General features: G+C 40.2%; 1 protein-coding gene and 1 pseudogene across 1 annotated transcript; one reads left to right on the top strand and one right to left on the bottom strand.

The window, feature by feature from the left end:
• The first annotated feature begins 1,083 nt into the window (after positions 1-1,083).
• On the top strand, positions 1,084-13,836 carry LOC111345057 (uncharacterized). Its single transcript, XM_022952309.2, has 8 exons — positions 1,084-1,271; positions 2,518-2,795; positions 3,412-3,526; positions 4,238-4,360; positions 4,713-4,838; positions 5,225-5,258; positions 6,137-6,263; positions 9,982-13,836. Exons 1-8 carry the CDS (start codon positions 1,199-1,201, stop codon positions 10,477-10,479), a joined length of 1,374 nt encoding a protein of 457 aa, XP_022808044.2. The 5' UTR covers positions 1,084-1,198; the 3' UTR covers positions 10,480-13,836.
• A 1,198-nt stretch (positions 13,837-15,034) lies between these two features.
• Positions 15,035-16,385, bottom strand: LOC148729178 (uncharacterized; annotated as a pseudogene).
• Between the last annotated feature and the right edge of the window lie 789 nt (positions 16,386-17,174).

A 17,174-nucleotide genomic window follows, 5' to 3' on the forward strand; every position in this document is an offset into this window, starting at 1 on the left:
TTATATCAGCTGTAAAACTCTCCACACAGGCTGGCCAAGTTGGGGTAACACCAAAGAGACTTGAATAACTCAAACGAATTGAAGCAGAATTGCAAACGGCGGAGTTGCTTTTACTGGAAACTGCAACTAGCGAACTTGCCAACCTAAGCCAATAGTTTAAAAAATGTACAAAGAGTGACCTGGCTCTCTTTGATTTTGATAGTGTAAAATTTTACAATCATATCTGTCTGCAATTCAAGATTTACATTAGTTTTTACCACAATTTACAGTGATGTCACAATCTGATTGCCCAATTTGCCGTTGTCGATAAGAATATAGACGACGCCGCTCGTGTCAACGTGCCATGCAACATGTCACGCATTAAAAGAATCGCGAGTTTAACGTCGATATCGTGGTAAAAAAAAATCGAACGTGGTTTAACGGGGTCTGTACTCTTATCGACAACCATATTCGCCATCAAAATGGCGAAAATTTTTTGAAGACTCACTTAGCTGCGCCTCGTGAGTCCACAACAATGACGAATATCGTTGACGATTAGTTCGTCGATGATCTTGACCGTGATCAACGCTAACCTCATATTGTGATATTTTACGCCATGTCAGTTTGTCATACCATGTAGACTTATCGACAGATAATAAAAGTTTTTGAAATATTCACAAAGAGTTTTTGTAAAATGCGCCAGGTGTTTTAGCTTTCAGCAAATTTAATTCAAGACGAAGGACGATTTTAGTCTCTATGGGGGCGAAATTACTCTCTCCCATTTCTACAAATAAACAGCGGAAACATTTAATTTCTGTTTAGTTTCTCGCTGAGAAAACAGAAATCGACTTTCAGACTTTAACTGATGTTGTTTCAGTACTATTTATTTCTATTTGACCCGTCGAGAAGCTTTGGTAAAATAAAATAAACGATTCATTTTCAAGGTAATGAAAGTTTCATCAACTGAGTTGATAATATAAATTGGCTACAGTTTCTTTAGAATATTACCCCCTGAAGTCATTTTCACCCGACAAACTGTGCGCCTGCGGGCAGAGTAAATAAAGCCATCACATTAAAACAAAGAAGAGTAGGATAATAGCCAGGTTTCGTTGGTCAAAAGGGAGTCAGAAAGAGTTATATATTAGGAAAAATTGAAAACAAACATTTGGCATCAATTTACACGTCTTTTGGAAAACAATCACAGAAAGCGATCTGCGTCATGAAGAATTCGATTTTTGTCCTTGTTCTGTTACTTTGGTGTTTCATGATATCTACTTCTATCTCATCGCAAGGTTAGCTTTTTTATTACTCATTTCTGAGCGGGGATTTTGAAGAGAAATTGGTCCTTCTTAATCATAGTTACCGTTCAACACCTGCACGTTATTTGTTGAAGGGAAGTTTTGTTCTTTATCTCCACAATAAGAAACTGTTTAGAGATGGTTCAACACTTTTTCAAACTTCTTTCAACCGCTTACAAGCTAAATTAAAGGTGGATGGAAAGATGGTTAGTTACGAGGTTTTTATGAGTAAACTTATGAGAACTTCATGGTCGAAATTGCGAATGGATTTCAAGTCTATTTTTTGTTTCTTTTTTTTTTGACTTTCTAGACTGGTTCTTTGTTAGCGAGATCGTTATCCAAGTATAAAATATGTTGTAATTTTTCTCTATCCATCTCTCCACCTAATCCATTTTCCCATTTTTTCTTGTATTGTGGACTCAATAGTGGAAATTTTACACTTGTGAATACTATCTTCGTAGTGCAGCAGTTTAACCCTTTTTAGTACTGCTCTTCTTGTTTGTGCTTGCTGGAGTGGTTATGCCGTTAGTAAATTTAGATTTTTAGCTCGTTTGCCGTTAACTTTTTGTTCGAAAAATGCTTAACAACTTCCATGGACAGAACATGTCGATAATTTACGACTCTTACTAGATATGTAGATTTTAGTAGTAATTTAATCGACTGAAGAGCAAGATGTTATACAATGAAGCTCCTTTGCAGTGCAGACTCTTTGCAAAAGTTCTTCGCTGGCTGATTTGAGTCAGCCCAATTTTCTCAAACTAAGAACTTGCGTCTTGGTTCAGAACATTTTCTACCCATTATATTTAATTAATTTTTTTATTGTAAATTTCTTGCTTTACATTTTCTGTGGAAATAAATTATTACATCTGGAATGTTCTGTGAATGGTAGCACGTATCATTTCGACCGAGATACTCGACCGAATACTCAGGAGATAAAAGGAGTCCGGATAAGAACTCATGCGTGTTTAGAGGGACAAAATTTTGGTAATTAATAACCCCTATAAAAGGTTGTCCATGGGTTTATGGCTTTTACGGCCAATTTACGACTTAAGGTTAATATACTTCCATTGCTGTGACCATAAGTTGTAATTACAGTTAGTGTTTTTCCCGACTAATGGCTAAAATTTGACAACTTTTTCGCCAAACGGCTAAATTTTTAGTCACAGTTACCAATGGAATTATTTTTCTCATATCTATTGTTTTGTTTTGTTTCGCTTTTTTTTTGTTTTTAATTCTGAAGACTATTCTGACGCTGACCAATGCCGTGAGTTGCAGTTTACGCCTGAAAAACTATTTGACGGCAGACGTTTTATAAACCACGTGATTCGCATCGTTGAAGTCATGACAATGAAGTTTTGTAAGAGCATGTGTTATATGGAACCTGATTGTGTCAGCATTAATCTTGATAAACGAGTTAAAGGACATGGAGGGTACAGATGTGAATTGAATAATGTTACTCACGAAAGACACGAACACGAAATGGAGGAGAAAATACATTTTTTTTATCATGCAGCTGAGGTAGGTGTTATTTCATTACCAAATACTTAGATTCGGAGAAAAGACCTGTTCACGATCATGAGCGTTGAAACGTTTGCTCCTATTTTTCTACTTTTCATTATCATTAATATATATATTATTATCATTATTATTATTGTCACTGTCCTCATCGTTATCAATATAATTATCATTAATGATGGTTTCTTTTTTACAAGTTGAGTGCCCCTCGGCTTCTGAGGCACTTTTATCGACCGCTCCAACGTCAAAATTAAGAATTAAATTTAAAGATAATTGATCAGCCAACCTGCTTTTTTGATAGATAAACAGATAAACATAGTACGCATCGTATGATTGGTAAATTCATCTTACAAGCAGATGCTTTATCAGGTTATGAGCCCCGTAGTTATGTCAGAAAAGCAATAGAACAATTTTTTTTTCCGGGCTCTATAACGTCTAATAACTATGTTTGTAAATCTTATAAATCCCTCGCCTGCGACTCGTGATTTATAAGCTTTCCTCGTGTTCCCCAACATCCCGCCTAACTTTATCACGTTATGGAGCACGGAAAAATGTGTACTATTGTTTAAAACAAATATGAAATTAAGATTGTTAATATTATTTCTCGTTTTCGCTTCAGAGCGCTTGTGTCGATAACCCTTGCGATAACAATGGTTCTTGTCAAAGCGGTTTTACCTACAAAGGATATCGCTGTTTGTGTACCACTGGATTCAAAGGACCACACTGTGAAAAAGGTAAACTTTGCCACATGATTCTTACACAATTAAAAACCTGCATTGACGTGAAAATACGCTCGTAGAATTGTCCGGAAACATGGTATTACCCTAAAAGAAACACAGTAAGTTTCAAAGAAGAGATGATGTTCAGAGACAGTACACGAAAATATTTTAATTTCAAATAGAGGTTATTGCCCTTACATCTCACGGAAAATGTTCTTGGGATAAAACGTTGATAAACAGCTTACGGTCAAAAACGAATCTCTCCAAACTGAACAAAACAACAGCAATCAGTTTCATTACTGGCTTGTCTCCAGTTATCTCTTTCCTATCTCGCATTCATGGGGTCGCCGGAGACTCGCATTACCTCTGGCACGCTTTTCTCGTTAATATATATTGAAGAAGAAGAAGGACTGGGGAAGGGTCAAGCAGGAAGTGCAAATACTGACACTACACATCTTGTCATCCTCATAGAATTTCAATACTTCAAGCTGTCCTAGAGGCTGTGACACTCAGACAGAGCTGCCATTTGCCAATTTGCCAAAGATGAACTTTAAGATTACGTTGAGAAAAGATCTGATAATTGATTCTTAGGCTTGCTCATCGTTACTGTATTTAAGAGGTAACTCGAGCAGTGGACATTGATAGTGTTCCATAAAAGTTTTGGTTGAGATGCTGGTAACCAGTAAAAATGTTACTGATAAATAAGACAAGGACAATTATTTTCAGATGTCAACGAGTGTGCTAAGGAATTACACAATTGCAGTGCTGATGCTGTGTGCAACAATATCAAGGGATCTTACAACTGTACATGTAAACCTGGATATTCCGGAGATGGAAGGACTTGCAAAGGTAAAATTGAATTGTAATAAATTTTTCGATAATTAACAGAATGGTAACTAAGTGATAGTATAGCTCCATTGTCGGATATCTGGTAAGGTTGCGATTTACATTTATAAACAAGTGTCGAAACAACATCCAACTACAGTACTTATTCTGTGTGCAACAATATTAAGGGATGGAACAAATTTTCACGTAAACCTGGTTATTATGGAGATGGAAAAAACTTGCGAAGGTAAATCAGTCAACGATTAATGAATTAATAATTAGTTGATTAAATTGAAATTGATTAATATCAGACAAACATGACTGTCTATTCACATTTTATAAACACTTTAATGTAATGAAATGTCTTCTCCGGCAGATATTGACGAGTGTACTGCAGAAACATATAACTGCAGTGCTAATGCTGTGTGCAACAATACTAAGGGGTCTTACAACTGTTCATGTGCCCCTGGATTTCATGGAGATGGAAACATTTGCAGATCGGGTAATGTCAATCTCGTGCTACTTCTTACAGTGGTTTCTTCAATAGTTGTATCAAATCTTAGAGAATAAATGTAAATATTTCAAGCTCTTCGTTTATTTATATACATATGAAAATAAAGCTCTCCTTGCAGAAAACATTTAAAATATATATGCATCATTGAAGGTTTTTTTTAAAAACTTGTTACCATCAAGAACAAAAATATTTATATAAGCATGGAAAACCTTAAGTCTGCATTTACACCCAAACAGATCAGACCGCTATTTATAGAAATGCAGCAATGACGACAACAAAATCATTGGCAAGAATATGTGGCTATCAAAAGTCAGTTCATCCCAGAAAATTGATTCTTCTTAAATGACAAAATTAAATCTCTGTTTTATTTCCAGCTTCGACATGTAATGAAGTCTACAAGTTGAAAAGGTAAGAACTGCAAGAAATCTGATTAAAAAATGACGATTTAATGATAAAATTGTATAAGGACCGGTTGAATAAAGATAATGGTAATGATAATAAAAATCATTATGATGGTAATGGTACTAATAATGATGAAAATCACAAAGATTATAATAATCGTAAGTATAAGCCAACAGATGCTAAGACAAATGCTCGGTGCTCTCCAGAAGTGTACTTAATTTACCGACTTTTACTAGAATTTCTCGTTTTTCTTTTAAGTCACAGGGACTGATCATATGACTCTATGTCTACCTAGCGTAACGAAAGAAATGTTAACAAAGGAACATCTTCCTCACAAAGTTTTTTTTTTGTTAAATACGATACATGATCTTTTGTAAATTAGGATTTGCATTTGACCTTACTCTTTCAGAGCGTTCAAAGGAGTACTTTTGGTGCTCTTTCAGGAGTGCTTATAATATTCTTTCAGAGCATTCTATTGCACAATTTTGATTGGTAAGGCTGATGACTCACGCCCCATGAAGCCGCTCGAAATTTTATGTAAACATACCCCTACGCAGCTCAATAATAATAACAACAGGCTATGTCATTACCATTATTAATTAATACAAGTTGATTGACACCAAAAGAACATGACTTCAGATCCCGTTCAAGATTCAATCTGTTTTCCCTTATGCAGCTCCATAATAATAACAGGCCACAGCCTTGTCTAAATATGATAGAAGCCAATATAGATGATGCCCTTATATCTATAGTTATTTGTTATAAGATACAACGAAACCTTACATGATTTAATGTTGGAATATGTTAGAGTATTGGTCTTTATGAACGTGTAAATGTACGTGTATCTGTCCTTAAAAGTCTTGTAAGAGGGATATACTCTACAGATCGAGCAGCAGTGGTTTGATTACCCTACAATTTGGATCAGAACCAATATCTGTTTTTTGTCACATGGAAGACTTTGGATGTGGAGATGGGGGATGGACGCCAGTTATGAAGATTGATGGCAATAAGGTGTGGTCTTTCGCGTTCATGTTTAATTTAACACAACTGCGATTTCACTCCGGATCCCGCCGTTTTTCATAACAGCCTTCATTTGGGATTGCTGTAGAATTCCTATCTTTTAGATGTATGGTTGGAGATTAAACATTAAAATGATTTTTATTCTAGGAATACGAAATGATTATGAAATAGAAGCACTTTAGAAATTAAAGCTTCACTGACTTATTGCCTCTCAACGAATAGCTTAGTTAGGTATTGCAGTAAATGGTTTGAACCCGGGGGTAACATGTGAAGGTGTAGTCTGATCGTCCGGGTGAGTGTAGTCCTGAGAAGGACTGTTGTCGGTGGCAGTGACTGACGTTTCGACAACCTGTGCGGAAGTCATCATCAGAGTCAAGTGAGTGATTGTTGTCAGTAGAATGTTCTTATTCCAGTTCGTGTGAAATGATCGGTTGGTTTTGCCGTGATGTTATTGGCTGTAAGACTCAAGTGACGTAAGTCGTTCGTGATTGGTCTGTTTCGGTCTGTCGGTAAAGCTAGGTTGTTCTTTTTCGGTCGTTTGTGATGTTTATGTCGTGAATGAGTCGTTTGTATGGGGCGGGTAGTTGTTGACATCTGTTTAGGGGAGTCTGTTCTAAGTTAGTAAACCAGCTTTCCAGAGTCAGTCGTTGAAAATAGTCAGTGCTGTAGGTTAGGCATTGCGCAGAGTCCCAGTCAATGTTGTGGTTGGTAAGTCGATGGTGTTCAGCAATGTGATTGCTGACATCACCTTTCCTCGTCGCCCGTCTGTGTTCAGTCAGTCTTGTTGTGAGGTTTCTGCCAGTCTCACCGATGTAGGAGGCTTGGCAGTCGGAACAATTGATCTTATAAATCGTTCCCTGTCTGTTCCTCGGTTCGTCTTTGTCTTTAACGTTGGTTAGTAACTGACGTAGTGTGGTGATGGGTCTGTGGGCGACGCGGATATTGAAGGGTAGTAAGATGCGCGAGATGTTTTCAGACATACCTTTTATGTACGGTATGGTTGCTGTAGTCGTAGGGGTTGCGGTGTCGTTTGTTTCGGTAGTGGTAGTGGGTCGGTGAGTGTTTCGTCGGATGAAGTCGTTGTTGTAGTTGTTCTTCGTAAAAACACGGTGAAGGTATTTGTTCTCGTCGGATAAGCTGTCTGTCGAGTCACATACTAGTTGTGCGCGTCATACGGACTACACGACCAACTGAAACAACTGATACCAACTGACCTACTTGACACCGTTACGACAATTGCCGACAAACGAGCCAACAAGACGACTGAACGCGCCCGCACTGGACATCAACAAAAATTGACACGACTGCTACGAGACAAAGAAGAGAGACGAAGCAAACCGGACGACAACTGGGTAAGTAACATTTCTTCTCGTTCCTTAGACAAGACTGAAACTCGGGTACTATCATACGGACTAAAACACTCAGTAACACCTAAACGCATACCGACTGAGGCTATTGTATCTAGTGTTGAGGCGGCCCTGTCTCGGCAACGAGAACTATCTCAGCCGACCAAGGATAACATCAGAAGCAGAATTGCCTCCACTATACAATCAACGTCACTACATGACAGCAACTTGACTAAAGACGAACAACGCGCACTGAAACGACTGAGAAACGACGAGAACATAGTTATCCTACCAGCCGACAAAGGACGAGTTACTGTTGTTATGGACAAAACTGACTATCACGACAAAATGGACGCACTAGTTAACGACAAACGAACCTACGAAGAACTCAAACGTGACCCAACTCCTGCCCTTCAACGTAAACTCAACAGTAAACTACTGACACTCAAGAAAACGAACGCCTTTGACAACCAACGGTACTATCGACTGAGGTGCTCGGTACCACAGCCACCGAAACTCTACGGTTTGCCGAAACTACACAAACCTGGTTTCCCGATGCGACCTATTGTTTCTTTCTGTGGCTCTCCCACATACCAACTATCCAAGTACCTGACGACAATACTACAACCGCTAACCGACAAATCCAGACATAAACTACAATCCACTGAAGACTTCATTAACGCTACCAAGACTGTTCAGATACCTGACGACTACAAACTAGTGTCATTTGATGTGAAATCACTGTTCACAAGTATTCCACTTCAATTAGCATTACAATGCACTGAAACTGCAATCCGAAAATCTACCGAACCACTACCGCTACCGACAGACGACATCATGGACTTGCTAAACATTTGCCTAACGTCTACTTACTTTCAGTACAACGGTAAACACTACAAACAGTTACACGGCACTGCCATGGGGTCTCCAGTTTCTGTTGTTAGAGCAGAAATTGTGATGCAGAACATCGAGGAACGCGCCCTTTCGACTTGCCGACAAACGATACCGCTTTGGTTACGTTACGTTGACGACACATTCACCGCCGTTCGACACGACAAAATTGACGCATTCCACAACCACCTTAACGAACAAAACACTGACATACAGTTTACCAGAGAAGTCGAAGAAAATGGCAAACTTCCTTTTCTAGACTGCCTGGTAACCCACAACGACAACTCATTACGAACGACAGTTTACAGGAAACCGACACACACCGACAGATTACTAGACGAGTCATCCTACAACCCTACATCACACAAAGCCACAACTATCAGAACTCTAACACGACGCGCACAACTAGTATGTGACTCGACAGACAGCTTATCCGACGAGAACAAATACCTTCACCGTGTTTTTACGAAGAACAACTACAACAACGACTTCATCCGACGAAACACTCACCGACCCACTACCACTACCGAAACAAACGACACCGCAACCCCTACGACTACAGCAACCATACCGTACATAAAAGGTATGTCTGAAAACATCTCGCGCATCTTACTACCCTTCAATATCCGCGTCGCCCACAGACCCATCACCACACTACGTCAGTTACTAACCAACGTTAAAGACAAAGACGAACCGAGGAACAGACAGGGAACGATTTATAAGATCAATTGTTCCGACTGCCAAGCCTCCTACATCGGTGAGACTGGCAGAAACCTCACAACAAGACTGACTGAACACAGACGGGCGACGAGGAAAGGTGATGTCAGCAATCACATTGCTGAACACCATCGACTTACCAACCACAACATTGACTGGGACTCTGCGCAATGCCTAACCTACAGCACTGACTATTTTCAACGACTGACTCTGGAAAGCTGGTTTACTAACTTAGAACAGACTCCCCTAAACAGATGTCAACAACTACCCGCCCCATACAAACGACTCATTCACGACATAAACATCACAAACGACCGAAAAAGAACAACCTAGCTTTACCGACAGACCGAAACAGACCAATCACGAGCGACTTACGTCACTTGAGTCTTACAGCCAATAACATCACGGCAAAACCAACCGATCATTTCACACGAACTGGAATAAGAACATTCTACTGACAACAATCACTCACTTGACTCTGATGATGACTTCCGCACAGGTTGTCGAAACGTCAGTCACTGCCACCGACAACAGTCCTTCTCAGGACTACACTCACCCGGACGATCAGACTACACCTTCATTAGTTAGGTATAGTGCACCAGAGTTTCGTGAAGATAATGAAGGCTTTTTTCTGTCTGCCTTTTAATCGAGCTTTGGGAATGTTGGATTTAACGGCGATTGTTTGACCCTTTCTTAGGTTTTGTTCAACGCTATAATCGTTCAATAGTTATAATTAACTCAATATATTTTTCCAGCAAACCTTCCGCTTTAACTCTAAGCTTTGGGGCAACAAGGCCAACCACAATCTACCAGGAGGCATGACTGGGTTTGACTCACAAGAGACCAAGTTACCTACTTACTGGAATACACCATTCTCCAAGATCTGTCTCGGCATGAAGGTCAACGAACAGATTAACTTCATTGTAATCCAAGAGCGGGCCAACTCACTTTACTCACTAATCGCTGACGGTCAATTCCGCAACACCTCCCTGGGTCGTGACACGTGGAAGACACTGATTGGCTCAGAAGCGTCCTTGCAGCTCAAATGTAACAAGGAAGGGTTCAATGCTGTGGGAGGTTCCAAAGCGAGAATTGGGATCATCGCCAACCAAGAAAACGATTGCAACTCCTGTGACTCCAGAATTGGGTTTGGTATCGGAGGGCACTCTAACACTTGTGGAAACGAAGCAAGGATATCGCCAGATAATGGAGAGAAAGACATTAAAGCGATGGGGTACATCTTGGTGCAGTGAGAAGGAAAACGATATACACAACGGTATATTTAGTAAATAAACCCCTTCGGGCGGCTGGTATATCTGCTGATAATGTCCGCGGCTGAGAGATTGTCCGAGAAATGAATATTTGGCCGAGAAGCGAAGCTTCGAGGCCAAATATTTATATATATAAAAAAGTAAATATTCATAAATATAAAATAAAGCCAGTGGTGATCCGATGGCGAATGCGCGTGATTGACGCAAGGAAGCAAAAAAAAAAAAAAAAAAAAACAGTTTGGTTTCCTTCCATGTAAATAGGAAAAGTTGAAACTCTTGTGTTGATTATGTTTCTATTTCACGGAAAAAATCGGAGGACAAATATCGACGCGGACGGGGTTATTGCGTGATAACTGTCCTGTGATTTTGCACCACGTGACTTAAAGTAACCCCTAAAATCGCACCAAAATTAATGGGTGGGTTATATATATATACATATATATTAAGTTTTGAAAAGGGTTTATTCATAACAAACCACCTAAGTTACAAAATAAAAGTGCTAACTCATGTGGGCTTCGCCCCAACTAATTATTAATAAACAGTCCAAAGTTCCAAAGTTCAAGAGTTCTTAAATATATGCAAGTATTAAATATTACTAATATTAATGTAAGGTTATAAATAATTCCAAAATAGCTAGGTCTAATATTAATATAGGCTTTATCTATAATATTGGTATGGCTAGGGCTAACGTAGACTAATATTAATGTAACTCTAGGTTTGTTTAATGCTAATTCTAAGTTGTAAATAATTAATTCCAAGTTGATTTAATCAAATGTTAACTAAGGCTTAAGGTAATCTATTTACAAAAGTGTTCTATAGGAGTCCCCATCAATTGTACAGATTGATGGGGACTCCCAAGCGTTTCTAAAGTTAGATAACGAGAGTCGGAAGTAGTCGCATTCAATTCTGTTTTTGGTCGCGCTGAGGGCATAGCGAGTTATACCCTCAGGGGGGTCATTCCCATTGTAGAGTGTAGATTTATTTCGAAATCTCCAGATGCTGTAAAGAATTGTCTTAATTAGAAAGTGGGCAATACGATTCTGTTTCGGACTAGCGGGAATCCATCGAAAAAAGAAAACACAGGTACAGGAAGGGAGAAATCTAGTTCCAAGGATAGAGGAGATAATAGGAGAAAAGTGGGTCCATACAGATTTCACACAATTGAGAAAACAGTGATCTATAGTTTCTTTGCTGGAACAGAAGGCGCACTTATCTGAGTCGATATATCCCCAACTCTTTAGAGAATCGCGCACCTTAATAGCGCGAAGTACAATTTTCCAGAGTATGTCGTTCTTATAATTTTCAGAAAAGTCATCTCGCACTAAATTCCAAAATATGTCAAGATTAAATTCAAACGTAAGGAAGGGAGTCCAAAAGCGATGAAGAATTGGAGATGTGGAGTTTTTCTTCAAGAGATTTCGATAACATTTCTTGGAAGAAAATTCAAAATCGCACCACTCCGTGCGGGAGAGAATCCCACGTAGAGTGGTGAGCGCCGAGAGAACATTCTCATAATAGGGTGTCAAGATCTGTGTACTCGGGGTGGAGTTATCTCGAAGAGAGCTCCACTCCGAGCGACAGGAGGCAAGCCTAGGGCCAAGAAAATATCTGGCCAAATAAAAGGATTTTGACTCGCGATCATCTAGATTGGAAATTACTGAGGCTAATTTAAGAGATTTACCTTTGATCAGGAAATTCAAAATGCCGAGACCGCCACTGCTAAGAGATTGGTGGCAGGACGCTCGGCTAACCGTTTCAATTCGACAACCCCAGACAAATGGCCAGATTAAAGCGTTCACCTTAGAAATTACCCATTTTGAGACACAGAAAACTGTAGAGAGATATATGAGCTTGCTAATTCCGATGGTGTTAACGATGAGTGATCGGCCGACAAGAGAAAGAGAGCGGGATTTCCATAAGTTGAGAAGTTTTTCTAATTTCTCTAGTTTTGGCTGCCAGTTATCTAATTCAGTATTGCGACCGAAAACAACACCTAGAATTTTAACTTTTGTTACCCATTTGAGGCCAAGGGGTTGGTCGTCGCGCGTACGCCACGCCCCCAACCACATGGCCTCTGTTTTCGTGACATTAAGGCGTGCCCCAGAGTCACGCTCGTAATTATTAAGCATGTTGAACAGAACTTGCAGAGAGCGATAAGATTTCACTATACAGGTCGTATCATCAGCATAATTTCCAACTTTATAGCAGAGACCATGTGCGCCCGGAAGGAGAAAGCCTTCGATTTTAGGATTATTTCGGATTTGGGAAGCGAGAGTTTCAACGCACAAAACATAGAGCAGGGGAGACAGGGAATCCCCCTGTCTTACCCCACGAGACAAAGGAATCGCATCGGTTAGCCATTCATTAACAATAACACGCATATTGGCCCCATTATATAAAGTGTTGATCCAAAAACAAAAAGACGGGCCAAAACCAAAACGGGGTAAGAGGCTTTGAAGAAAGGTGCGATTAACGGGATCGAAGGCTTTCTCTTGATCTAAACTGAGCAAAATGCCGGTTACATTCGTGTGGTCGATGTAATCTAAGATATCTCTAAGTACATGTAAGTTTGAAGTAATTTTGCGTCCGGGCACAGAACAAGTTTGATCAGGGTCAGCGATATATTCCAGAACTTTAGAGAGTCGAAGATACAGAACTTTTGAGCATAACTTATAATCAACGTTTAAGAGGGAAATCGGACGCCAATTTTTCAGATTCTTACGATCTCCTTTCTTAAAATAACGGGTGTGTTGCTCATCTTCATGGAATCGCACATCGCTCCGGTTTGGTAGAATGCATTTACGACTCGACATAAATGTGGAGCTAAGCGATCCCAAAATCTAGCATAGAATTTAACCGAAAGGCTATCAGGGCCAGGCGATTTATTGCTATTCATATTTTTCATAGCAAGAGTAAGTTCGTCAAGCGTGATCTCGGCCTTCACAAGATGACGCCTGATCAAAAGTTAATTTCCGTGATAGAGAAGATAAAAGATCTTCTTGAAGAGCAGCATCTATTGGTTCTTCGGAAAAGTGCTGAGTGTAGAAATCGATATGAGCTTTTTCAATCTCTTCTTGGGAGGAGACTTCGATACCGTTAGAATCATAAACCGAAGAGATGTGGGATCGTTGAGCTTTAATTCTTTGTAAATTAAAAAGTACTGACTGGGGCGTTCGCCTTCCTCTAGCCATTCTGCTCTACTACGAATAATGATTCCTTCGACTTGCTTAGTTCGAAGGGATTTCAAACGACATTCAGTGTCAGAAATTAAAGGGATAACGGAATCGTCTCCGTCAACTAAACGTTGACAAAGACGGATCAATTTGTTCGTCAAAATCACCTGGTCTCTTTGCAATTGTCTTCGCTTTTTACGGGAAAAGGAGATCGTTTCTTCTTTAATAGACTGTTTTAAAAACTCCCACCAATCTTGGAGACACGGAAAACAAGATAAAAAACGTGCATGATCATCCTTTAGTTTCTCTATAGTAGCGCAAAAATCCTTATTGTTCAAAAGAGAGTCGTTAAAACACCAAACGCCTGGACCGCGTTTTACAGCGGTGGGAATATAAAAAATAAGAAAAACAAAATCGTGGTCGGATATCGAACAAGAGCAAATGTCACACTTAACCTTGGGTGATAATAAATCTTTCGAAATTAAAACTTGTCAAGTCTACTCCCAATTGACCGTGTGGAATTAAACCAAGTAAATTATCTTGATCTTGGATGCAAATTTCGCCAAACATCTGAAAGCGCGAAATCACTTTTAAAGATTCGTAGTCTTTGTGTATAGAGATATTCCCACCAAATTTATCGAGAGCGTTGTCGTAACAATTAAAATCTCCTCCGATGATAGTCGCAGAGGAGGGAATGAAAAATTCATGAATCGAAAGAAAAAAACTTTTCCGTTCGGTAGGATTAGTAGGAGCGTAGATATTGACTAGATTAATATCATAGTCGTTGCACCTGATCAAAACACCGACAATACGACCTTGTGAGTCCTTCTTCCAAGATACGATTTCGTCTGAGCATTTGGAAGAAATCAAGGTGACGACACCACCCTGTTTCCCGGAGGCAGGGGACCAAAATCTACGGTCCAGCCATCTACGGGATAGAGATTTGATAGTAGATTCAGAATGAATTAACGGTTCTTGTACAAAACAGACATCGCAGTTGGACTTCTCGATCAAACCAAACAAGAAGTTGTAGGTAAGGGGGTTTGCTAGCCCCCTTGCATTGATAGTTAAAGTTTTAAAGGATTCATGGATAAAAAACACATTTCACTTGAAGAATCTTGGAAAAAAGACACATTTCACTTGAAGATTCTTGGAAAAAAGACTCACTTAAGAATTATAAGCTTACTTGTGTTTCCTTGACCTGTTTCTCCCCTCTTTCCTCTCTGAGGTAGGGGTAAAGAGTTCAGATGATGATGACTTTCTTTTCAGTTCGTGAGTAGTTTCCATCTCTTCTGGGTTGTTAGGAGTGACCAATATGGGAGTTTGTGATGCGGTCGACACAGGGATAAAAGAACGAGGTTTTCCGGTGACAAGTGTTGGCGCAGTAGATTTTCGGGAGCACGCGAGAGAAAAATCGTCGGGCAGTTTGGCAGGTGTTCGGCGGGAAGGTGGTTTCATAGCAGATTTGATTGTGGCGATGAGTTCTTAAGAAGTGATGAGAGGTGGGTCCGTAGGGGTAGATTCATAAGATTGGCCAGGTTGTTCAGACGGAAGATCGGATTGTTCAGAAAGAAAATCGGGCGGGTTAAGTTCATTGGGCCTTTCAGGAGGCGGTTGAGTGGTTGGATCAGAAGCAGAAAGTCAGAAGAAGGATCAGTGAGTTGTTCAGCAGGCAAAAGTAAACTGTACGGGCGGTGGCAGAACGGAGGCCAGCGGGAGGTTTTCGTCAATGGACGAGGAATCCGAGTCAACGGGTTGGACGGGTTTCTCGGACTGATTAGGTGGAGGAAGGGTAGAGGCGAGCGGCAAATTTTCCATCGAAGTGGAGCTGAGGTTGTCATCGTCAATATTTACATCTTCTTCTTCGTCTATTGGCAGGCCATATACTGTTGAGAAGATCCACGAGTATTCGCAATTAACGCCTATGTGACCCTCTTGTTTGCAAATACAGCAAAATGTTGGACGTTGACACACACGGGCTTCGTGACCAGTGTTTTCACAATTAAAACATATTTTGTTTGGGCAGACGTTGTTGAAGTGACCGGGGTGGTTGCATTTTCTACATGTAGGAGTTTGGCCAGAATATTTAATAAAAATAATGGTACTTGCCGAAGCGAAGAAAACTAGGAATTGCTTTGGAGATTCGTACGCGGTAATGTCGGAGACCATTGTAGATATTTGGGGCGTACGTATGTTTTCCGCGGCGGTAGTTTAAGACATCACAGTAGGGTGTTAAACGTTGAATGATTGCAAGGTCAGAGAGTTCAAAAGGGGCGTCGTAAATCGTTAGGAAGGTCAGAGGTTTATCAATATCTTGCAAAGCGTAGTTTTCAGAGTTAATGTTGAGTGAGTTGAGACAGAGGACATTTTCTTTAGCGTGATGGATTTAAGGGCTACCACGACTTCGCCATTTAACCTGCGTTGCAGGCACTGAATATCGGTAGGAGAAACTTTACAATTTGCGAAGGCGTCAAATACTGTTTGTTTGTTTGTTTGTCTATCAGGCGTAAAAAAGGCTGTCTTCGGACGTTGTGGCATAGAATTCTCATTGAATATATGTTTTTGTCGTTGGATTTGGTTTTCATTTCCATATTATTGTCCAGATGTTCTTGCTGCACACAGTGCATAAGATTCACCGTTTACCATGTAAGAATTTTCATCGGGCGAGTTGTCTTGAGCGGCTGACAAAACATCTAGAATTCCTTCGGTATTCATTGTGTGCGCTGACATCATCCAAAATCTTCTTAATAAGTAGATATAAAGACCCAAAAGGGCGTACTGACCTCAAAATCCTTGCTTGTATGAGTGTTTAGCTATCAAAATGGCCAAGCCTAACGGTACACGTGTATCTTAGCCGAGAAACTGTTTACTGTTTAGGCCTTCTGGGCCTCATCAGTGCAGTGCTGATGCTTGGATGGGGGAGAACCGAGAGGGTCACCTCAAACGACCCAACCTTTGTGGTATCATCTAAGCCATGCCAGAGTAAGCACCATCATCAGGGCAGTCATCTGAATGATAATTTTCACTTTCCGGTTGCCCTGCGCTACCGACGAAAATTGAATCTCGCATCGGTACAATGCCTAATTCACGTCTTGTTGCATGTTGACCAATAATGGTTGGTGGGGTTCCGTATTTCCTCTTCCGGAAATTTCTCAGGGATTTCATCGGTCTGGACTTTGCAACCATGTGAATGGCTCTCAAATGTGCGTTTTGTTCGACAGTGACAGTTCCATGGTTTCCAAGTTTCTCCACATACCCACGGCAACAATTCATTCTCCCAATGTAAATTTGCCTTCCAACCGTCAAAGCCTCGTCTTCCTTTCCTTCTTGAATGTTCATTAACATCGTCCTCAGGTCTCCAGTGGAGAAACCATGCTCGTGGCGTTTTTGAAATATCGCCCACATTGCCTTTGATGATTTTTGTCGTTGTCATGATCTTCGGTTGTCTATGTGTACGTGGAAGCTACTTCATCCCTCGTTCTTCTGACACTAACACTTTGGCTG

The sequence above is a fragment of the Stylophora pistillata genome, chromosome 6 (assembly GCF_964205215.1).
Source record: "Stylophora pistillata chromosome 6, jaStyPist1.2, whole genome shotgun sequence".
Lineage (NCBI taxonomy): Eukaryota > Metazoa > Cnidaria > Anthozoa > Scleractinia > Pocilloporidae > Stylophora > Stylophora pistillata.

Excerpts from the sequence above, each read along its gene's own strand:
- LOC111345057 (XM_022952309.2), top strand. The coding sequence starts at position 1,199 with ATGAAGAATTCGATTTTTGTCCTTGTTCTGTTACTTTGGTGTTTCATG. Across the intron at positions 1,272-2,517 it reads TACTTCTATCTCATCGCAAG|ACTATTCTGACGCTGACCAA; the intron begins GTTAGCTTTTTT and ends TTAATTCTGAAG. Across the intron at positions 3,527-4,237 it reads AGGACCACACTGTGAAAAAG|ATGTCAACGAGTGTGCTAAG; the intron begins GTAAACTTTGCC and ends AATTATTTTCAG.